The 24,397-nt window shown below is 43.2% G+C and overlaps 1 protein-coding gene across 1 annotated transcript; it reads left to right on the forward strand.

Annotated features, from left to right (window-relative positions):
• The first annotated feature begins 193 nt into the window (after positions 1-193).
• exd3 (exonuclease 3'-5' domain containing 3) lies at positions 194-21,439 on the forward strand. Its single transcript, XM_061292815.1, has 21 exons — positions 194-477; positions 997-1,056; positions 2,836-2,900; positions 3,532-3,675; positions 3,882-4,071; positions 4,147-4,196; positions 4,421-4,563; positions 4,635-4,741; positions 4,807-4,880; positions 5,025-5,063; positions 5,157-5,323; positions 5,920-6,067; positions 6,138-6,336; positions 6,419-6,528; positions 6,620-6,803; positions 6,911-7,083; positions 7,582-7,806; positions 8,134-8,187; positions 8,268-8,399; positions 20,587-20,653; positions 20,751-21,439. The coding sequence occupies exons 2-21, from the start codon at positions 1,029-1,031 to the stop codon at positions 21,077-21,079; spliced, it is 2,628 nt and encodes an 875-aa protein (XP_061148799.1). The 5' UTR covers positions 194-477; positions 997-1,028; the 3' UTR covers positions 21,080-21,439.
• Positions 21,440-24,397: the final 2,958 nt, after the last annotated feature.

Below are 24,397 nucleotides of genomic sequence, written 5' to 3' on the forward strand. Positions count from 1 at the left end.
TAAACTTTTGTTAGATGTATTTTTTTTAAATCCAATTAAAATTATATACGAAGTAGTGTTTTGTAATTTGTCAGGGAAGGTTAAACAATTATTTATAAATTACCTCGGAAATAGGAAATAAACATTTTTCTGGCCAATCAACTATTTTTAAGCTTTTTCGCGTCACCCAATCACCGGCGGCGGTGAACGTCCCGTGACTAAACAAGGAAGTACAAGTTTTAAGTTTAAGTGTTAGCTTGCAGGAAAAATACGCAGAATAATACGTCAACGTTTCTTTCATATTTTATGTGATTTATCTATTTTGGGGGGACCATTTGTTGTATATTTGTTATATACACTTTACAAGACATTGTGATACTAGTGGCACAATTTTTAAAATGGCGAGTTACGTTAAACCTACATTGAGGAAAAAATAATGTAATTGCTAGCAAAAAGGTAAATTTAGTTCAGTCGAGCAGCGAACAAATTACACGTGTGGTAAGTTTCACGTTCATTTCGTTTCAACATTTTGCGTTTCGATCAAACAGATACGTATTAGTTGTACTCCACGGATGAATTCAAGAGTTCCAGTGTCCAAGAGTGTTATCCCGAATTAGCACTAGATGAGCTAGCTAAAATCTGTCATGACGTAATACTATTGATTTGTTGTTGTTTTTTCAATGCTAATAGTTGAGGTAACACTTAATTAATGTGTTACGACTGTCATTGGAGTTTATGTTTAGTGTGATGTTTTTTTCCAATATTTTCGTAGAAGTGGGTTCCGTAGCTGCCTTAAACAGTAGGTGGCAATAGAGGATAAGTTTTAAATTGTGGTTGGCCAGCCCATAGACATATACGGATGCCTCATGTTGTGAAACATTTCTGAATACTCGCATAACGATTATTGATGATGTGTTAATTGCAGGTTTGTGAGTCTGAGCCTCATCCTCTGTAAATGTGAGCACCTGTCATATGACTGTTGTCTCATGAGTGTATTTTCTATTATCTTCTTTTCAGATTGACAGAAACCTTCCAGCTGGTGGACAGAAATGAACAATTTATCTCTGAATTCAAAGGGTTTGTATCACTATTTACATATATTCGATGTTTTGAGGTTATAATTGGCGCACAACACTGTTGTTGCTGGTTTACATTTGTTTTATATTTAGGACTGAAAGGGTTGTTTTGAAATAAGAATGTTGCTTTTTGTGTAAACTGAATTTATCAGGCTCCATGTTAAAGAGTTGTCATTGTGGAGCCTGGAGCACAATGTATGTTAATTATTTATACAAAAATCATGCTCTTGGAGCTCCAAACTAGAGTAATTCATATGCAAACATTGCTTTATAAAGGTTCAGATTCAGCAAGTGCTCTTAATCTTCTCCTCGATGCTTTACAATGGCACCTGTTGAAAGGTTTATCCAGTACAATACAAAAGTGCTTGTTGAAGGAATGTCATGGCATCTTTCCAGTGGGGCTCAACCACTCGCGGAAGCTCTCTGCCAAGTCACACTCAAGCTGTTCTGGTGGCTGAAGTGACACCAAACACCCCATTTGCACACTTGATCTTTGTGTTGCCTTTATTTTGGCCGCTCCCTGGCAACAGGCAGGCAGAGTAGCTCGTGCACTGAATTTCATAGAGATTTATTCATAGAGTTGGAAATGTGGCTTTTATTATTTGTGAGTCATTTTGGTCAAAAGCATTCGTACTAGAAAGTGTTGAGGGTTTTCTATTTTTGAGACAATTTTTTATGACCAAAGCACACATTTCTCCCAATGTTTGTAGTCATAGGTCAAACTTTTCAAGATATAGTTCCGTTAAATCTCTGTAGGGGGCGCTACAAACTAATCTTTTTGTACTCGTGTATGACACCTTTCAAATATGAAGAAAAAAACAATCACCAGTCCCCATATGTGTGCAATTTGGGTTGTCATTTATGTTTAGGCCCTCAGAAATGTGCTTTATTATGCAGAGAACAATAAGGTTGCTTTTCGGGCCCAATACAAAAGAGCCCGTTAAACATTTAACTTGCAAATGCTTGAAAAATACTTTTTTTAATCATTACTTCATATTATTAAGTCACCAAAATCGACCAAAGTGCATTGATGGGGTCAATATGTTGTGAATAGGGAGCCTCCAGCCTCTCATCATAGTCCATCAGTTAATTTTACAAAATATAAATGTTTAATGCGCAAGGCAGGCACATACAATGAATTGAGAGGAGGGAGAGGTCTTCTAGGGTCTACGTTCCCAGGCTGTTCATCAGGAAGGCTTTTATTTTTTACACCATGACTAGCGCATAGCCCTTTCCTGGGGAAATCCGAGACAAAATTGAGAGAGGCTGCCGCGGGGAGGGTGCGGAGGACAGGAAAACGAGGCCTGGGAAGGAGGAAGGGAGCTAGAGGGGCAGCAGGTATAGTAGTGAAAAGACAAAAATCATTCGCTATGTAATTGCGTCGACAAACCTTCCCTTCTTTGTATTTTTTTCCTGTGCCCTGCCAAAAAGTGTCCTTTCAAACTGCACATGTGTTTGGAACGCAAAGCTGATGTCAGGTTCCTTTCCTGCCCAACTACCTCAGCTGTTATTCCAATGTTATGGTGGCTCTGGTTTGCCTGTTAAAGAAATAATAATAAAGAATAACCTTCTTTGCTGTGCCTACTTTGATTCAAAATGACTTTCCAAGCTGGATGTTGGCCTAAACTAATTTGTAATGGTATTTTTTTCTACAATGCTGCTTGACTTCCAAATCATTTATCAAATATCAGCTATAGCTCCATTTGTTTTCGCTCCTTGACAGGTTGAAGGAGGTCAAGGGTCAAAGTGAAACCCCACCTCACGTGTGTTATCCCCACAGGTCTTGACCCGACCTTGCTGAGACAGCACCCCTTGGAACCAGGGTGTAGCGACGATGTGCAGACGGTGAGAGTTTGCCCTATATTAGCTCCATATGTGGAATATTAACAAGGGTGAAAATATGGAGGGTTATTTTGTTCTCTTCACAGAGCGGTTGAAAAGGAAGAAACACTCAATAGAGTGATGAAGAACTTGACCCTAAATGAAGCTCACCAGTGTGTGTTTGTGCGTTAATGAGGAAACCAGAGTGGCTGTCAGTAGGAAGGAAGGAATTTGCACTGAATGAACTTGAGATCTGTGTGAGGAGGATATTGAGTGAATGACATCTGTTGGGCAAATTAGGAGGCAGCACCAGACATTCTCACACAGATATTATTTTCTCCTAAAGGGAGTTTCTAAAGCCAAACTTTGCATTCCTAAGTAGGCACCCCATATATGTATGTCCCTTGGCGTGTGTATGTGTGTGTGTTCCTGAACCATTTAAGTGGAAGTCTCATTATGGTGAAATGCTTGAAAGTAAAGTGGAAGTGCAAGCTGAACACTTTTTTTTTTTTTTTTACAGTAATGCAAATTTGATGTAAATAATCCATCATAAAACCTATTTAGTGTTCAGACAATGTTTTACTTTACTTTTAATTACCCCTTGTATCTGACTTCTCATCTCCCCCTTCTTTCCGTCTGTGTTTTCCTCCTACAGCTCCATTTGGCAGCCCAGGAAGACTTTTCAAAGCTGGACGATCCCCTGGAGGCCTTCCTAACACTCCTAGAGTGCTCTGTGTCTAAACAGAAGGGGGCCCAGATCTTCAAGGAATTCCAGAGCTGGCTAAAGGAACATCCTCAGGTCAGTGAGGTTCTAATTGCAATGCTTCTTTGAATTTTTTTTTTAGCACAATACATTTTAATCATATTATGAAGGCTACCTTTCGCTAGATTATTCTTTTTCCTCATTAAAGTAGTGATCTTATTTCTACTATTGACAATTTGCCTTACAGCATGAATTTAACATTTAACCTCCCTTAATGTTTCTTTGATATTTTTGTGCTTCAGGTTACACTGACTTCACTTCCAAAGCAACACGCAACAGCCCTGCAGCATCGGGCTCTTCTTCTTCTCACTGACTCCCAAAGCAACCATGTTGACAGTCTCATAAATATCTACCAGCTTACCACTTTGGATCCAGCTACCTTGCGACTGCATGTCAGAAAGTTACTGGCCCGCAATTGCTACAAAGAGGCGAGTGTTGCTTGTTAACATTTAAAAACAATTGTTCCACAATACACCAAATTAACACCAACTGTTTTGTTACAGGTAGCAGTGCTCGGTAAGAAGCTGAACTTGCAGAATGAGCTAAATTTGGAGGAGGTCAGTTGCTCATTTTTATATTTTATCAAGGTGGCCTTAAAAGGATTGTTAGAACTGCATTTCTGTAACACACGTCTGACAAAGTACTTCACTTATTGCACACTTGACACAGTCCACTTTTTTGTTGTGTTGAAATCAGTCCCCGTCAACTTTGGAAAAATATTTTTTGTTGTGGTTTGTTTATATTCTTAAACCTCAGAGTGTTGTCAAAATGTCCCCTGCAGGTGTGCATCCCACTCATCCTCAAGGACAAGCTGTCATTAGCAGAGAGCTTTGTTACAGGACACGTACATCTTGAAAAGCAACTAGTCTCACTGCTTGACTCTTGGTGCCACCCCAACTTCTCCGTGAAAGACATGATCAGCAAGTATGGTGCACATTACAAGTCCAAAAAAGACCAAATGTGCACAAAAGTTCACCATTTGTGTGTTTCCATAGGCAGTTTCCTCACCTCACCACGTCCAAACAAAGCCATCCTCAAATCAAGCCCAAATTGCTGGCAAAACATGTCTTTCGACTTGCGGAGAAATTCAATATCGATCAAGGTGAGTGTCTGTGCTCGTGTGAATCACTGTTCGGTATTCATCGGATGATATTCTCGTTGACGCAGGGCTGTGTCCTAATGCCCTGCACAAGAGGAGACATGATACACTTCAGTACCTCATGTTCAAGAGATTTGTAGACGTAAGTGAGATTTCTTTTTTTGGAAAATAATTTAAATTGGTCAATGAAATGCCACATTTATTTTGGCTGTGTATTTCTTTATGGGATAAAACAGTTTTTTCCCCTGCGAATCAAAACCTGCTTGGTCCACTCTTCTCTTTGTAGAACAGCATGACAGAGGAGAATTGGAGTGACCATGTGCAAGTAGGTGCCATCTTTTAGTTTATGATCATGCATGAAAAGAATTTGTATTCCTTCCACAACAAACTTTTTTTTGTGTGCGTCATAAACATCCAGACCGTCGTGGCAGATGACCTCGAGCTCCAGATCCTGTTGGTGGTGAGGCTGCTGCAGTGCTGTGGATGTGAAAAAGCCGCTCAGTGGTCGCTGAGATATAGCCTTCCCAGGCATAGACTCCCTTTTGTGGTTTGGAACACCCAGCAGAGTTTATCACCCGAGCTACAGTGAGTCAGCCAAAATGTTTGTCAAGTCAAAGTCAACGGCCTTAAAGTGAGACAAATGATGACAATTGGAGCTGCTGGCCTGTAGTCACGTGTCCCTTCTGTCAAACCATAGTTGGTTTCTTTTTATACATGTGACGTGACAAATATTGTTAAAACCAATGCTCATATTTGTATGACAATGAAAACGTTGCCTGTTAAGATGCGATGGGGTCTGGAACAAATAATCCACAATATGATCGATCGCAATGGGAAATTCGGTTTTGGGATGTTTCACTGTTATGCAAATTGTGACGTGCACATACGGAACCAATTTGGTAAAAAGAGGAATAGTTTCACTCTCATAGTTTGGTTGACCACATCCCCATTTTCTCACAACCCGAGCGATTCAACTTTCTTTTAGATGAATTACACAACATGGAGAAATGTAGTGACACGCTCATATTAGAGTATGCACAATGGATCTTTTTTTTTTGCCGCACAAACCATGTTAGTGAATGTTTTTTTTAACTCGTGAACATTGTGGCACAAACTGCAATAACAATATGTGTTTTTCCCAAACACACTCATAAGGATGCACATCTGTCACATCTTCTCAGACATCTAAGCGATTCCGTACACAGCGAGGAGTGGACGCCATCTGAAGCTCATTGTCAAAAGTTCTACCAGGTACCTCTCGCCAAAGAGAAAGTTAAGCACGTGGACACCCTGGAAGCCCTTCAAAATTGTCGGGAGACTCTCTTTAAGGTAAAGATGGGAAAACCACTGAAAATGTCGAATAACTGATTAAATGATTTACCTTTTCTTTTTTTTTCAGAAGGGCAGTGTGGTAGGAGTTGATATGGAGTGGCAGCCCACATTTGGCTGCGGTTCAACTCAGCACGTTGCCTTGATACAGCTTGCTACTTCTGACACCGTTTTCCTATTGGACCTCTGTGCAAATGGATTGTGGCAGCATCCCGAGACCATTTTATTCATAAGAAGTTTCTTCTCTGAGCAAAATGTCCTTAAAGTGGGTAAGCATCGAAACTAGACAACGGATATGGTTATATTTGACATATTTGCGCAGACATACTTATAACCATGTGTTTTTTTTAGGTTATGGCATGGCTGGAGATCTCAGGTGTCTCAAATCCACTTGGCCTCAATTTGTGCAGGAACCACTGAAGATAGAGGGAATGCTTGATCTTCTTAACGTACACCAAAAGGTAATATCTGATGTTCTAATAATTTCCAACAGTACATTTGAAATAAAGTTATTGCAGTGTAACGCCTTTTTTTTTTTTTTTTTTTTTTTAGCTCCAATGTGGCAAGGTGAGCGGCGCACAGCGTGGCCCTAAGGAGGTGCTGGTGGGAGAGAACTCCCCTGAGAAAGGCCTCAGTCTTCTAGTCAAACAAGTCCTGGGAAAGGCCCTCGACAAGACCGAGCAAATGTCCAACTGGACTAAGCGTCCGCTGCGCGTCAGCCAAATCAGATATGCAGGTGAGTCACTCAGTAACACCCAATTTTTACACTTATGACTGATAAGCAATGTATTCCCTAAATAATTGCTCTCTACTAAGGTCACCTCCTCTCTCATTTCGTTCCAGTGACGGATGCTTACTGTTTGTTGGATGTGTATTCTGTGCTCTCTGCTAAACCTGCCAGCTTTGGGCTTCCAAGAGATTTGTGCTCCATCACTGTAACGCAACCAGAGAAGAATGAACATGCAAAGCAGAAGGAGAAAAAAAACAAGAAGATGAATCAAAACAGCAACAAAGAGGTTAGGGTTCGAAATATCAAGTTCTTTTTTTTTACCCCTCAAGGACAATTTCTCAATTTGACCCATCTTTGTTTTTCTTTTTTTTTTTTTTTTTTTTATTACCTTATTTCAATTGCCACTAATATTCAATCCAGCTTTCCATTGTGAAAATACCAAGGAATTTGGACACAAAAATAAAAGTTACCATAGTAGCACTGATGAAACCAACCTTGGCAGGCATATTATACAATATACCAGTACTTGTACTTTTACTAGCGGTACTTCTTCGCGCTTGTGAGTGACACCAAATGGAAAGATCCCATGTAAAGAATCTGGATTGGGGCATCAAACCTGCGGGTGGGAACAATGTGTGTTTGACCAAGACACTCTAGCAGCGCCGGGGGTGGTGGTTGTATAGCTCACCCTGTGCTTTGACCTCCCAGCTCTCTTCTGCAAGTGAAAAGAAAATCCCCCTGTGGGGATCACTTAAGTATCGCATTATTGTCTCTGTCCATTTAGGAATGTCAGGGGGCTCAATGGGTCAGTCCCCCTTGCTCTGACACTGAGAAAGGCCTCCTGTGTGGCAAGGAGCCCCCCAAAGACTCCCCTCCTGCTCCTCTGGCCCCCCAGCAGTTGCGGGTGGTTTGTGACAACATGCTGCAAGGCCTCGGGAGGTACTTGCGCTGTTTGGGAGTCGATGTGGTCATTTTGGAGGATACTGATGATCACAGAGTGGCTGCAAAGGTACATGTGTTGAAAAAAAGCAGCATTTGTACCGACACCGACTTGTATTTGGAACTGTTTGTAATTCCTTCCACCTGAGCTTGTTTTGGGAGATATCTTGTCCACATGCAGAATCCACTGACTCCTTTGCCCCTCCTAGCTCAGCATTGCCGTAAGCATACAGCACGTGTCGTATCGTTTTTATATCCATGAGCCAATTGCTAACCTGAGCTCACCACAGTCAACAGTCGGCCATCTCTAATTTAAGATGCACAATAAAAACCACAGCCAAATACCTTGTTAACATGATTTGTTAAAAAAAAAAAAAACATGTGTTCTTTTGTCCAGATAGCACAAGCCGAATACCGTGTTATACTCACATGCGGACAACCATACCAGACTGTAAGAAACCAATTCTAAGTTATATTTCCAAAAGCTTAATTGATTTTGAGTCATCAGGGTTTATGTTTGTACCATTACAGTTGAGATCCCAGGTGGGCGAAGGCCGCTGTCTGTCCCTCGACTGCTCGGAAAAGGCCAAAGATCAAGCTGTCCGAGTGCTCAAACACTTCAACGTCCGGCCTACTCCTTGCGATGTATTCAGCCGCTGCCAGGTAGGAAGAATGTTCAAGATGTTCTGTCTTTTGACTTGATATATGCCATATGACCTGACAATATCTTTGTGGGTGGCTGTTTTGAGAAATGTTTGTGCTGACTGGGAGGGCGTCCAAATCTTGGGTGTTCTTAACCCCCTGCCCTCCCCCCAAAAAATATGTGTCAGGATACACCACTTGGTGCTGTTTTGTCAGGCTTCCAACATGTAGACCAACCTGGAGCACCAATAAAAATGATTCTGCATTGCCGTAAAATTAACATATGCTGTACTGTAATAACAGTACATAAATAACTAGAATATACTATAATAATCATAATAGTGCTTAATGACCAATCAAAGGCAAAAATAATCATCTTTGACCCACATCGGGTCCCTACTTTAAGTTAGTGAAATATTACCAAGTTGAATACATTCTTACCAATAGATGGTCAATTTGTTACGTTTACACTTTATGTAATTTCCACAAAGATCAGATTGTGGTGTTGTCCTTTATCTTTAAATTTCATCTTTTTCAAATGTTTGCAAAGGGTTTGGTCTATGGGTGGAGTTCACACACTTCATTACACTCCAATTATTCAGCTTCATCCACCATCCTTACCACAAATATGCCACATGTGCACTAATATACTTTCCTGCCACACGCACGCATGCACATAAACTTCCGTTCAGATGTTCAGTGCCTCGCTAGCCATTTATAGACATGCTGTGATTGCACAGATTGCCTGTGAGATGGACAATCTAGCAAACGCATATCACACATAGCGTGAGATGCATGCACACACAAAAAAAATCCCTAACTCACACTTCCTGGCACTATCACGCACAGTACCTATACACACACACACATGCATACATGCATCCACACACACACACTCAGACAGGAATTGAGTCAGTCATAGACAGTGCTGCTGCAGCAGCGGCGACGTTGGTTCCCACGCACCAGACTGCTGGGGAAGTGAAAACAAGAGCAACAGGAACCGCCACACCACGCGAAGGAGGGGTCAGACCTACGATGAGGCGAGCGAGAGGAAAAGAGCAGGGAGGGGTGAGAAAAGAGAATAGAGGTGATGACAAGGAGGGGAAAAAGCAAAAGAGAACCAGTGAAAGTAAATGAGAATTAAGAGAGGCTAAACTAGCACACATTGGTTATGACAAAGAGGTTATGAGTGAGATGCCACTCAAAAGGAGCTTAGCTGAGAACGAGGCAACTTCTCTTTGCTTTGATCTGCAAAACGCCGTGGGCTGACAACCATAAGGAATGTGAAAAGTTTCAACATGTTTGAAGATACTTTGTGTTGTGCGGGTATATGAGCACACGTGTGAATTGGCCAAGCCTCATTCATATTTGTGTGATTCTCTTTTTCCCCAATCCACCGCAAATATGCTCACATAACTGTAATTTCAAGCAATGTCTCTCAGTGCAGCATTGCAAAGAATTTAAGGATTTCACCATCTCGAAACCACAGTATTGTTTGAAAGGCTCATATAAATCTCTGCATGAGAAGCATAAGCCTGAGAACGAACAGTAAGTGCAGATAAATGACCTTCTGACAACACTTGTGTGGATGGATTTCTTTGCGCTGATTCTGAACTTGTCCTTGTTTTTCTTTAGCACATCAGGTTTTTATAAAAATATAACAAAAATATATGCAATACAGTATCAGTTTCAGTCATATTTATGATTTAAGTGTTAGGTTCAGCAACGGGTGGATTTTTTTTTTTTCAAAAACGTCTTAGGTTAAAATGTGTACTGCGCAAGCTTTTATAAGTCAAATTTAAAAACCAAAAAGAATGAACATTTCTGAAAACATGACGTGTTGGGGGGAAAAGATGTAAAAATAAAAAAAATGTGGACAAATTTTAGCCAGAATGAAATGCATTTTAATCCCCTGCATTAATATTATCTTTGCATGTGCAAGGTGACATTGATGCACTTTAGCGGTTTCCCATTGCCCCTGCTCACAGCAGATGACGGGGAGCTACAGCAAGAAAAGGGAGTTACAGACGGTTAAAAAGGGGGAGGGGGGGAGAGGACATTCCATAGGCATGCCAAAACATTCCGAGGGAAACCATCCCAAATATTTCCCACTGTGTGTGGTGAGCGCTTCACGGCTCCTCTTACACACACTCGCAGGACTTGAGAAAATGCTAATGGGCGCACGCACGCACGCGCACACACACACACACACAAGTGTGGTCATTTTCTGCATCTGACATTATGACAGTGCGATGCCGTCGTTAAGATGAAGAACCTAAATATTTGTCTTCTTTTTTTCTGTGGAGGCAAACCTGCTGCGTCTGTGTGTCTGACTGGAGCCAAACGAGGACAAAATCCCACTGTGCAAACATGAGTGGACCACTAACGTGTAGCTTTCACTTTACTGTTCAGGAACTGTCATGTGACGTGGAAATGATTTTTGAAGTGCAACAGGAGCTGACACATTCAATAATAATTATTCTGGAGAAATGAGTGGAACACTGGCATTGTGATAGCGTTCTTACTTTAGGAGTTAAGTTACGTTTTGGTAGTTGAAGTAACAATTTTAGGTAAAAAAATGTTTTTAATATCAATTATGTCTTATAATTACGGTATCGCTTCTCTGTTCAAAATTAGAGCATATCCTCAACTCCCTGAAATTCAAACCACTCTCCCTGAGCTCACCTTTATTTCTCGCCGTCTGACCCCGTCTCCCCATCTGCTCCTGGCCTCCTTGCCCCTGCCTCACTTCTCCACTCCCACCCTCAGAGTCTCACTCTCCGTTTCACTTTAGCAAAGGCGAGGAATCCGGTGCAGCCGGCAGCTGGAATGTCCTGTTTGTCTTGCTCTGTTTGTCTACATGTGTGTGTGCGTGAAGTTGGCGAGGCTGGTGGCGAGTTTTGATGTGTTCCATTGTCTGAGAGCCAAGCTGCTTCCTGTCACCGAGCCTGAGAGAATCAGAGTGGGTTTAAGGAGCCAGGGAAGGGAGCGAGAGGGAGAAGGAAGCAAGTGTCCATGACAATGACAAGGTGAGATGGAGGTAGGGATGCAAGATAGAATATGAAAGGGGGAGATGATGGTAGCTGAGTGAGAGGAGACAGATGAAGCAGGTTGATGATGATGGAAGGAACAGAAAAGGGAGGAAGAGGTGAGAAGGGAGGAGAAAGCCTCAACAGGGCTTTTCCTCTAAGCACCAATTCAAGGAAGTAATGCGTAATTTCCCTTGTTTTCCCACACACACACTGAAACACACAAAAGTCCCTTTTGCGCCACACACTATTGAGGCTCAATCTTCTGTAAAAAATAAATAAAAAAATGCATTGGCAAAGACGCCAATAGCCATCAACCATCTAGTTGTGCAAAAGCTATTGCAGTCTCGGGTCACAGTTCATCAGCTGTAAACATGCTAATGCTAATTAGCTGTTTTGATATCGTTCAAATCAAATTCACCAACTTAACCCTGTGCTATTTTTGATGAGTCTTTGTGTGTGGGCGGTCTTGCGACAACACACATATCCAAGTGGTGAAGAATGATGGGGCTACATTTTAAAAGTAGGGATGCGAGTGATTCATTAAAACCGACCGTTGAGGAAAAGGAATGCAGGAGGAGAGTAAATAACTCAAATGCCACTCACGTGCGTGTTGTGTACACTATACATTACCCTGGAAAAAAAAATGCTGCTGGTGGCGCATTAATCATTCAACGTGTGCTTTTGTGCATGTGTGTGTTGGTACGTGTGCGTTCCTGGCCGGCGGAGGGGTTTCGACAGGGCAGAGTGGTGCATTCCTGACGGGTGGTGATGTCATGAGAACTAGCTTCGCGCTTGCCGACAGACAGCCCTGTTTATGTTCCCCTCCTGAGGAGAAACCACACTGTGCGTGTGCGTGTCCAACCACGCTGCCGGTTCACGGGGGAAGCCGAGGGGCACTCGAGAGGGTCTACTTTCCCCCGCAGCTCGGGGGAACGGGAACCACTTACCGATGCTCTCCCCTCCGACGTCCTCGCAGAAAGAGGAAGTTTCTCATGTTTTGCAGAGCACAGTAGCTCCATGGCCTGACTGCTGCTGTGAGTGATTGCCCTCCGAGTCTCCTAAGGGAGGGACAATTCTAGGCTGCATAATAACAAAGCTGGCTTCAAATAATGCCAACAATACCACACAGTAAAAGAACGACATGTTTTCTTTTGATTTAAAAATGCCCGGACGATAATGTCAAAATGATCCACAGCTTGCAGAAAATAGAGTAATTGCTCTGTAGCTTTTATTCCGCTGGATCCCGACTTCAAAAGCCAAGTACAAATGGATTCCTTTTAGAGACTTGTATTAATTCCGATTGTAAAAATGTGTAATAGTGACACCTAACTCGACAAATAGATGGAGAGGATAAGAATGAAAAAAGAACTGACGGAGATTGACATGAGTCACATGGAAGATAAATCATTGGGGCAAGATGGAATGTAATGCTCAATTACATTTAGGATGGTGATACCTAATCAGAGATCTTTGTAAGAGTAGATTTCTTGGACTCCTATGTTGGAATCGGGAGGATGTGCTGTACTGTAAATGGAATGGAAAATTCAATTTGCAGCAGTTCAAAAAAAAAAACAAAAAAAACAACCATGACGATGGTATGTATTTGCATCTTTTCCCATTTCCTCCTCCTCCCCCTTTCAGACCGAGGAAGCCTCGTGTCTATGTTTCTCATAGGAACCTCATTTCGGTATTTTATCTTGCGTCATCAAAGTGTGTTTGCATGCGAGTATTTTTGTGTATGCTCCCTTGGGACCAGTAGCCATTGCCTATGGACCAAACACAAATAAACACCAATATGGCTTGATTTCCACAAAAAGATATCGCCGTTAAAGACACAAGCTGCCAACTATTCCGCTCATGTATACTCTGAACTTAAGGTCGACTTTCAGACTCGCCTCAAGTTTGCTAATGTGGTTTTTGGGGCCAATGTGGTTACTGTGTGTGTGTGTGTGTGTGTTTCTGTTGCATCAGTGTCTTTGAGTGGAGGGTCTTTGTGGTCAGCTGCTACTATTCTGTTGACGGTGCAAAATGTGTGCAAGAACCAGATCACCACCGCAATGTTGGAGCTGAAGCAACTCGGCGTCCCCTTCTGCTGTCGGCGTAACCCAAAAATGAGAGACTACCTGGATGATCTCATGGACTTGTCACATGTAGCCTCACTCCTCCATCCTGGGAGTCTTTTCTATCTTTCCTTCTTTCTTTCCTTCCATTTTGCTGCTGTCTATTTTGGTCAACTGGTGGCCCGTTCCCACAGTGCTGCTGTTCCCATGGTTATCGCCGCGGAGATAGCGAATAGGGGCGGAGGGGGGGGGGGGGGGGGGGGGGGGGCGTTGAGCTTGATGGAGAGCGGTAGAGACAGCGTTGCTCTGTTCCGAGGGATCGGGGACTCTGTGGCAAGGGGGTGGGGGTCGATGGTGGGGGTGAATGCAGGGTAAGGGGTTCAGTGTGCGTGTGTGTGAGCGTGTGTGATATGTAGCTCCCATGAAGATCACAGGTGGCCCACGAGGATTCAGGATCCCTTCGATACAATGTTTTTAATTTAATTACCAGTTAGTGATGGGCTTTTCACTCCCATCCATGAAAATGGGATCAATCATGAGATATGGATGACAGAGTCCATCTTATAATAGGTTTACCATATAAGGTCGAAAGTAAGCTCACCCTTTGTTCACACTGTTAGTCTTTTTTTTTGTGTGTGTCATTAAGAGCAATTAAAATCGACACAATGTTGACATATTCAACTTCTTGGCATTAAAAACACCACTCATCATTCATTGCGATCCTGTCATCCTAAAAGGGGGATCCCTCCATCTGTGGTCCTCTTCTCAAGGTTTCTTCCGGTTTCCTAAATTGGTTTTCTGGTACTTTTTCTATGCCCGGATGGGGGGCTTACACCAGCCCATGTTGTCAATCCCAACCTTATGGTCGGAATGCAAAATTAGGTCACGCGGCAGTTTTTATTGCCTCGCAGATTGTCAGCGAGTAAAATTAGTTCAAGTGATCTCATCAAACTAATGTACTCCATGTTCTCCATAATTGTTTACATACAGTCACTGTAATTGTCACCGCTATGGCAATACGTGAAACATTGTTTTCGGCTTAAGCTTAAATCATTAACCCTGATGTAGAAACATGAAAGTTTCCTTGGCGACATGTTGGGCCCTCGGGCCTAAGAACGAAGGTGAGGTGACAAAGGTGGCACAGGAAGTTGAGAGAAAGGCTAGCTGCCTGAAGCTGCTTGGAGGGCAACGAGGAGTGAAAGGATGGGAGCAAGCCCGGGTTGCAAGAGAGGGAGGGGGGGGGGAGGCTTGTGGGGCTCAGAAAGAGGGTTGGATTCAGTTCCCACACTTCTAATTACTGTGTCACTGGAGACTGAAAGGGGACTGCCCCTGGCCCTAGGGAATTCTCTGGGGCCGGTTGCGGAGAGGGAGACGCATCGCAGGGAAGGAACGAATAGTAGAATTAAAGAGTGTGCGTGACAGACCAACTCTCTCCATCATCCTCTCTCGTCACACTCCAGGCGATTTATTTCACTGGAAACCCCAACTCTCTCTGATTTCACCCACGTAGCCCAACCGTCCACCAGTTCTCCTTTCGCTCCGCCATCTTCCCCTGCGCTCTTTGTTCACCATGGTGTACTGCCACCCGTCTCCAACATTGTACGCACTCCCTTTTTAACCTCTGCCCCCCCCCCCCCCCCCCTTTTTCCGTGTCTCTTGTTGACATGGGCAAGGCTCCTTGAAACACTTTGATGTGAGTTTTAACTCGCATGTACACACAAACCCACTCGTGTCTTATCCCGCATCATTATTGCCACTTAACCCCCGGGTCCCCTCCCTCTTTTATGTGCTATTATCGCACCTTTCCATAACCGGTGCCCCTTTGCTTTCATGCTAATAGCGTTTTTGATGTCAACAAGACAAATGGGAAAACTACCCTTATCATTTTTGCCCCCTCCCCCAAATCAAGGAATTATGAATTAACCTAAATGTATACAATATAAAAAGATTTATCATGTAGATTAAGTACACATATGAATGTATTGTCACAAAATGTTCCAATATATTCACTAAGAGAACCAGTACTTGTATTCCACAGCTTTATACATTCACACTTCGAAGTAATGGGCAACTGCCAAACAGCATGTCTCCAACCTCGTCTTATGGTGACCTTCTATGTCCTCAAGAGAGAGCGGCCCCGCTTGCGGCCGCCGCTATTGTCAATATTTACAATCTTGGATGAGTCACTCTACATTACAATAACATTCCCCGCGTGCCTCCGCGTCAGGAACAGATGAGAACAAAGTGAAGCGCGCTGTAGGATGAGCTGTAGCAGCGTTGCGCCAAAGATTGTGCCGCGAAGTATGTGTGCACAACTTAAGTTCACATTGTGACAGTGAGCTAAACAAGCGTTTTAATTATGGCTGTGTAGCTTTGAATTAGCGAGACTTAAAAGGGCATTAACAAGCTGCTTAGAAAGCAGCCATCCGAGCACCATCAACAACCTTATGTTCGCATGGGAATGAGTTTACTCCACTTGTGAATCACCCATGTGCCAAGTATTGTATGTCATCCGCGCCCCGTCGCAGTGCCAGGCCTCAAGTTTGATCTCGTTGTTTTTCATTTTTACCCATCGTGCCAAAAGCTAGCCATCAATAGATGCTGTGTGGTTGTCTAATCCAGCTATTAATGCATTTTTATCCCTCCTCAAAACACACTGCTGAGCGAACAGCATTGTCAATAGACCTTTTCAGCGTAGTGTTCTTCCCCCGAGCTGCTTGTCTTAGGACTGGCCTCAGCTATCTGGCATCTAAAGAGGGAAGAAAGAGTCCTCAGAGAAGCAGAGAAAGAAGAAGGTTAGAGGTGAGAGACAACCAGAGAGAAGTGGCGAGGTAGATTGAAGGGAACCCTGGAAGGGGGTAGATGAAGCTCTAAGCAAGACATAGAGCGAGAGAGACAACATGGGTCCAATTGGTGAGAGAGCCAGAAAGAGGTTGGGGTTGAAGGTTGAGTGGGGAGAAAACAGAATTAACTGCTGAGGGAGAGCATTAGTGCCGTTTGTGTAACGGGCAGACTATCTTCTCGACCACCGGTTATTTTTTAAATCTCGTCTTGGTACCTTGAAGATTCGAAATGACCGTTATTTCTGCGCAGTCTATGCAGCGACTAGTGTGTGTGTTTTTTTTCTGTGTGTGTGATTGAAGTGAGTCAGAGGAAGGAGTGTGTGATGTCAAGTCCAGACAAGCCCTGCTTCGGTCCAAGTTCAGGTTGCCGTCAGGTGGTAGTGGTTAGTTAGCAGAGCTGCTAATTACGTCAGACTCGGGGTTCTGAGACACTAGCCAGATCCCCCCCACAGGATCCTGTGGGAAACGTGACCACGGCACGTCTTACCTCAGATTCCCTCCGGCTTTAGTGGAGTGTTTACTGCCCGAGATTTTAACTCTGATAATTTACAGTCGGTGCTTATTTGGAATTGCCTAGCATCTGCATAGGAATGGCAACACATTTAAGCTCAGGTGGGCAGACAAGCCAAAAATGTGTCTCTTTGGCTTTTCTGGTGCGATCCAATAAAATGAATAGATTTCTGTTTACTGCATGTTTGGTTTCAGTTTAAGTCTGGTGTTGATTATGGTCACTTCCAAACCGCTGAGTGTTTTTTTTTTCCCGAGTTCAAACAACCTTTTTCAGAAAGCCAGGCTAAGGTCCTGGCATCCTCCATTATGTCGTTGGCGCTACCTTCACACTGCTGTAAAAATCAGTCCCCCCCCTCCCCACATGTGACTTTTTCTTGGCAATGTCAGAAACACAAACCACACAGAATGTGATCTTTTCCAGATCGGATGTGGGTCACTTCAACATGTGGTCTTGAAGTTGCTCTTAAAGACAAGTGTGAGTTGTAAAGAGATGTGACCTGACTTTAAAAAGGCCCAGCAGATTTCCAGTCAAAGAAATTAAATGAAGTTTTATGCTTGTTGAAAAAGGTTTGTTAACGCATGAAGAATTCACCAGCTTGCAGTCCAAATGGCACGGGAAATTTTCTTTTCATAACTCAAGTTGGACTTCGAATGTTGAGCGGAGCTGAAGTCCTACGATTTTAAGACCTCTAAAATCAGTATCCAAGGAAGATTACTTAAAGTTGCCCTTTATTCAAGAAGTTCCCTTGACTTCTGCTTGTGTCCCTTTCCTCTTCAGTCAGCCAGGGGGCTTATCCCAGCGGGAAAGTGACATCATTGAATCCCCTTTATGCTAAGCGCCGTCTTATGTCACTTGAACATTCCTGGCGGTGTGAACGCATATAGAAAGAAAAAAGCCCTGGAAGGCTTGTGTTATTCTTGAGAAACCTCCGCCACAGCGGGTAGGTCCTCTCAAACCAAGCCTCACGAGTTCCTCGAACCCTCTGGTTGTAAAAAAAAAAAAAAATCTCGTTTTATATGCAGCGTGTGCTGACTGATTTATGAATGTATTTGATGCTAAATGCTAATAGTAGTTTTTAATGTATCTATATTAATGGCTGCTTTGTGACCTTTTTTGGAACGGCTTATGTCATATAAATCTTGTGTATAACGCACTTTCCTTGACCCAGACAGAGTTTATGAATGCAGAACACATCACACAATCATTTCCACATGGCGCTAAAACGCTGCCGAACAAAATGATAGGGAACCTAAAATGTTAAAATTCTGTCGACATGGGACAATGGGAAAAAACAATGAGTCTGTGGGAAAAAACAATGAGTCTGTGCAATGTATTTTTTTTTCCCCTTTCAAGGAAGGATGTACCTTTCCTAAATATTGTATGTATGGGTTAGACCGCAGCGCTCTCCAACAGCGGACTTCGGTATTCTTAACCTTTTTCTGGACTGCCAAAGTGAAAAAACAACATTCAAAGGGAAACGACGATGCATGTCTTGCTCCCCATTTCTACGTCTTCTCTTCCAGTTCCCACGCTGCCCCTTACCTGACTCGCCACAGTTTGAATCAAATCACCGGCCAGCAATTGGCTGCCCAAACCATGTGACCTACATGGGCCCTAAAAAGCGCCGCCTTTTTATATTGGTGTAGGATTTTCCCATGGGAGCTGCCTACGGAGTCAGCGCCGGGTGTGTGAGCGCGTCGGGGGAGAAATCTCCCCCCCACCACCTCCTTTCCAATATCCCCCCTTTCTCTCCCCTTTTTTCTACCACCTCCCATCCTTTGAAACACAGTATCACACTTTAGATGGCCTTTGTTGTCACAGCAAGGAGCATTCTTTCTCTGGCACGGCCACACGGAGTGTGAGAATGCCCGAGGTCCCCTGGAAAACACCGAAGGGAACAAAAGAAAGAGACGACGTGTCGCAAGTGTCTAAAATTAGAAAAGTTCCGTTAAAACAAGAGTTCAGTTTGAATGTTTGCCGTCCTGAACGTTTTGATTTTGGCTAACGATTGCACTTTAGAGCATGAAAACCGGTCTCAATTTGGACTTTATTAAAACCAACATGGGGATCAATTCTAGTATTTTATTGCTGTGAAAACAAAAAATCAGTTACACGTGTGTCAAGTGTTCACTGTGAGCATTTGGAGTGCGTCACAACAACAATAGCTAACCACATTGCTGTTATTACTTTTATGGTTATTGGGTACATTTATTAAAAAGACTGCCTCAAATTAGACCCGAGAGAACACACAGTGAAGAAACCTTCCCAATTTTAAAATGAATTAGTCATGAACGGGAATGAAAACAGCTGCTTTGCTTTTGGGTGATGTAAGGAAATATTTTTCGTATTTTTTCTATATTTTTTTTCCCTGCCTGTTGTATCAGTATAACAATGTAATGATCTTTGTGCAGTCACCTATGTACTTTTTTGGCATGACTTGTGCTCTTTATGAAAAACAGAAAAAACTCCAGCAGTTAAATGTATTGATGTGGAAAGTCTAGTCTTCATGTGCTTTGGCTAGCCAAAAGCAGCAGCAAAAAAAGAAAAATCATCCGGTCTCAGGCAGTGAGATGGAAGCCTTGCCATCTGTATTCATTTAAAGACAAACCACCCACTTTGACAAAATTCATTTTGCACTTTATTGCCATCCGAACCATAAATGCGTTTAAAGCACTCCACAAATGTGTTCATATCACTTAATCACCCCGCGTGTGCCTTCTGGTCGTCTTTCGTAGCGTACCTGCACTTGTCGTTGTGTTTTGATGAATCACGGCCCCGTTTCCATGCAGGTTTGCGTGTGTGCCTGCCTATGCGTGGCTCAGCCTTGACACTTCATTGCAGGTTTTGGCTTGCTCCGCTCTGGGAAACGTTTGAGCTGAGCAAATAGCACTCTGTTTTTCTGGCTGCCGCCTCGCTCGTATGTGTGAGCCATGTGCACGCACTTTTTGGATGCCCGCGGTTTTGCACGCACTGCGAGTGTTTTGTCTGTGCCGGTGGAATATTTTTTTTTTTTTCCTGGTGTGTGCGCAAATGCATGTTTTCCGCAAGTGTGAAGGCGGAATGACGGGAGTGATGAGCCTCATTCCCACGGACAAGACAGGAGCTGACACCTCACTCTTCCCACACCTCCACTGTCTAGCCGCTCTCCCCATGTCTTGGCCTCAGTCACCGCAGAGGCAAACACAGCTCGCCAGAAGCCAGATCCAAAAACGCTTCGGCCTTTTAGGTCATATGGGGCCAACGGAGCATTGCATCTACTCTAACGTGACTGAGATATGCTGAATAGGGTTTGATTTAAAACCCTGCACTTAAATGGAATGTTGTTTGCTGGGTGGAGCTCAGGTGTGTTGACAAGGCTTTTAGCACTCTCATGCTGTCAGGATGGCTCGCAGACAAGTGTGTGTGTGTGAGAGTAGGAGTGTGTGTGTGTATGTGCGCACGAAGGTCGGGGGGCTGGCAAACAAGAGGTCACTAATGTCCTGCCGGGGAGGGGTGTCCTGCACCGTCGAGGACAGGACGGCACGGACGTGTGAATGTTAGAGGCGTAAACACTCTCCTGCACACACTCGCACACACACACTCCCATAGATCCGATCCGTGCGCTGTTGTCATATTTTTCAAAAGTGATGATCATCTTCAGAAAGCATTGCTCCACGTACCACAGTCCCATTAAAACTTCACCACAAGTTCATTCAATTGCGTCAGTAATTAAGTCCTTTATGACTGGCTTTTAATTATTGTTTTCTTTTATTCTTGATGCAGGCGTGTAACAGCGATCAGTATGTGGCACTGCCCAGACAAGACATGATCAGGATGCTTAAACAAAAAGGTTAGTCAACTACCTCGAATTGACACGCAACGCTAGCATAAGACGATGCTAATGTACGTGTGTTTTCCGTTTTTGCCATTTCTTTTTCTTTTTGTAGGATTTGTGCAGGCGACTGATACATCGCTGACACCACCGGAGGAGGAGCCGCTTCATCTTGAACTCCCCAGATATGGTCCTCAGTGTAAATGGGCCTCCCTGTCAGATCTGGACCCCGTGACCCTGAACTTTCCCGGAGGGGCACCCATACAGCTGCACACGGTACCACCGACCCTGGTACCCAAAGTACCCCACTATTTTGTCTGTACCCGCTGTGGAAAGGTGTTCTGGGAGGGCTCTCACTTTGACCGTGTTGTCTCCATGTTTAAGGAGGTCATGCACATCACAGATATACATTTTAAACGGAACGGGAGAAACACCAAACGTTAGGTGGAAGGTGTCTACAATTGGACACAAAAAGTGACTTTTCTCATTCGTTTTTAGTATTATTAGATTTGTTGGAGCTTACCTGGGTTAAAATGTAAACACGTTTATCATCACGGTGTTTCTTCAATCAAGCATGTTTTTGTTGTAGAAGCCTTAAAATGGAATCCACCATGAAGTTGAATCACAACTTGAAAGTTTTTTTAAAAACTTTTAATTCTACTTTTTTGGTAATTATTATTTTTTTAAATTGTCTTTATTCAAGAAGCTGGGCATTTTTATTGCGGTTCTCTGGCTGTCTCAAGAATTGTATAACGTGTACATTTAATATTTGTTATTAAAATTCTGCGTTTCTTCTAAGGACAATTTTGCAGCATTGTGAGAATGTGCTTGCCGCTGTTTTTTTTTTTTTTCCCTTTAAAAAAAAAAAAAATAAAAAATTTGAAGCTGCACAGGTGCAACATGAACAATTTGGGAGGTTTAGGATTCTGACCTGAAAGAGTAACCCAACACATGCGGTGAGAAGTCCTTCACATTTCATCTCCAACCTCTTTCTGTCTCTTCCCAAATACTTCATTGACTTTATGTGTTTGCCCTTGAAGGTTTTAAGAGATTCACATGCATTTCCTTCACTCATAAAAATCCAACTATCCTTAACGCTTGGCAGATGTCCACTCCGCTTTATTGACATCTCGCATTAAAAAAAAAAAAAGTAAAAAGCCACAGGGATTTCCATGAGTCATGTTGTGCTGAGTGTCTTTCAGGTAAATATCTTCTGAGTCATCCATTCAATTTGTGTGACTGACAGTTGAGGAATGTCATTTAATGCCGTGTTGCTAATTGCCTAACTTCAAGGGTTTGGCCACCACAGATTGAGGCTTTGTCGGTAGAAGTAACATTACACCACGTACAATACGGTTATCTGTAGGGGCTTTGCAAAGTATTGCGTCTTTTGAAAGATAATAGTGATGATCTTTTCTTTATGGCTGTTTGGAATTGGACCTGTGAAATTGATCAGTGACCAAAGGACAAAGGAGATGATGTCTAAGTCTGACATTTAATTAACACTATGATATTAATGCAAAAGAAATTCTGAGAAGGGCTCTAAATATGACCACAATTTATCACTTAGTGTGACCTAATTCCCCAAATTTTGCAAAGAATGCTTTTCCCTTTTTAAAATAACTGAATAAAGACACCTCCTGCTTTTTGCATTTACCGCCACCCCTTTTCAAACCCAAACAATCAAGCAAATCTAAAATGATTAGAATGCAAAGAGTTGACACCCTTTAGCTCCAAAACGACACCCTATGTGCCTGGTCCAGGTGGTCGCAGCTCCCTCCACATGTCTTTGTGCTCAGCTCAGCTCCCCCGCCTTTTACACTAAACCACACAGCCTCAACTCTTTTGCAGAAGTTGCCACTTTCTCTGGGCAGAAATCAGCTCTGCCTTTGGAGTGAACTCCTTGCCTGTCTGCTGAGCACCATCTCTGCTGCAGCGCCATGTTATTTGATCCTTGCTCTTTCTTTGCTGGGAAGAAAAGCTCGCCTCTTTCCCACGCTCTGAGGACACGTGGTGTCCGGAATGAATTGGATGCAGAAGGCCCCTCCCTCCGCAGTACCACGTCACCTCTTTCTCTCACTCTCTCTTGCTCTACACACACACACACACACACCCTAATACAGGCTTTTCAGCAAGAATTCCACTGTTACCAATGTGAGGTGTTGTTTTTTTTCCCAACTGACATTTTTACATGACACTTTTACATGCATTTCCTCTGCAAGTTTTCCTGTCTCCTCATTTTTGCATACCGTCCCCACCCTCTCCCGGGACCCCCCTCCTGTCTTTCCCCGCACGTCTCGGCGCCAAAGCTCGGCCTTGCGCGCCGAGTTGCCTCGCTCCGTCCGCCCCGTGCGTTTACAACGCGTCACTTCGACTCCGGGCTCTTTTGTCTTCACGCTGGAAAATGCACGCCTTGTTTATCAACACGGCTCCAATAATAGAACCGCAACTGACTTGCGTGAGCGTTCAAACAGTTCATTCCATCATGGATGATTTAGTAGCCCCAATAATGTGGTAATAACAGTTTGAATCATCCAATCATTCTTTTGTTACTTCCCAAAGCATTGGTTATCTGGTTTTGGCTGCGTCCCAGAGAATTATTCCTAAGAATTAAACGGAAGAAACGCCGAAACATTTTGCCGCTGCGGTCTGCGCAAATGTTTTCCAAGTGTCCAGACGCGCTAAAGCCAAAGTTCTGATGGTGGACAGATGTTCCTGATTTTCCGCAAGTTCTCCTCCATTCACCAAGTCAAGGAGAGAGGGAGGAAAAACACACAGAAAAACATAAGCAAAACACATGTAGATCGAAATCCCATTGACACAGAAAAACCATGAGCCGCATTCCATGTTTGAAGTACAATGCGTGTGCACTCTTTCAGGTCAGCGATGGCGACGGCAAGGACTACACATCTGTTTCTGAACACAACATAAAAAGGTCTGAGTTAAATTCTCACCGCAGTGATTGGAGTGAGTCAGAACTTTTCTTTTGAACCTTTGCAGCTGTGGGAACAAACAATAAAAAAGCTCACCGACACCTGCAGATGCACCTACAACAATGCATTGATGAATCACATTCAGGTTTGGCACCTAAAATCATTTTAATATTAATTTTAGCACATCGCATGCCATGCCTTGATATGGCATGCAGTTCATACCTGTGGGACGGACTGGAACAAATTTTCTTTTGGATGAATGGGCACCAGAATTTAAAATGGTTAACATCATTTTCAACTTGGCTAGTAAAAAAAAAATTATCTACAAAATATGCAACTTTTTCACCTAATCATATCCTGTTTTTAGAGCTGCTTAAAGTTTTTACGCCTATGTTTTAGAGGTGTTTTCTTTTCTTTTTTTTTCAAGTAAGCAAATGCGGTTGAAACTTGCAGCCGCAAATGTGCACCAAATGTATAGTTGAGTGTGGGAAACAAAAAACAAACGGTGCAAACGGCCCACATACACCTTTGTGCGGTTTGCACTCATTTCCTCCATCCATACGTTTGTTACACTTCAACAATATTCTCTCACCACCTCACACTAGGCGTCAGTCACACACACACACTCACACACACGCACACAAGCACTCGGTTCCCACGGTGGTGGGGGTGGCCGAGCGGCGTGTCAATCTGCGCACAGCGTCACCTCTTTTCACTCGCTAAAAAAAAAAAAGAGGAAGTAGAGCGGGCCCTTTTGTTATGGCAAGTCCCACACAGTCTAGTCATTTCAAAACAACTGCAATATATCCGCAGTTTATGATTTAAGAAA

Source organism: Syngnathus typhle, linkage group LG12 (genome assembly GCF_033458585.1).
Source record: "Syngnathus typhle isolate RoL2023-S1 ecotype Sweden linkage group LG12, RoL_Styp_1.0, whole genome shotgun sequence".
In the NCBI taxonomy this organism is placed as follows: Eukaryota; Metazoa; Chordata; class Actinopteri; order Syngnathiformes; family Syngnathidae; genus Syngnathus; species Syngnathus typhle.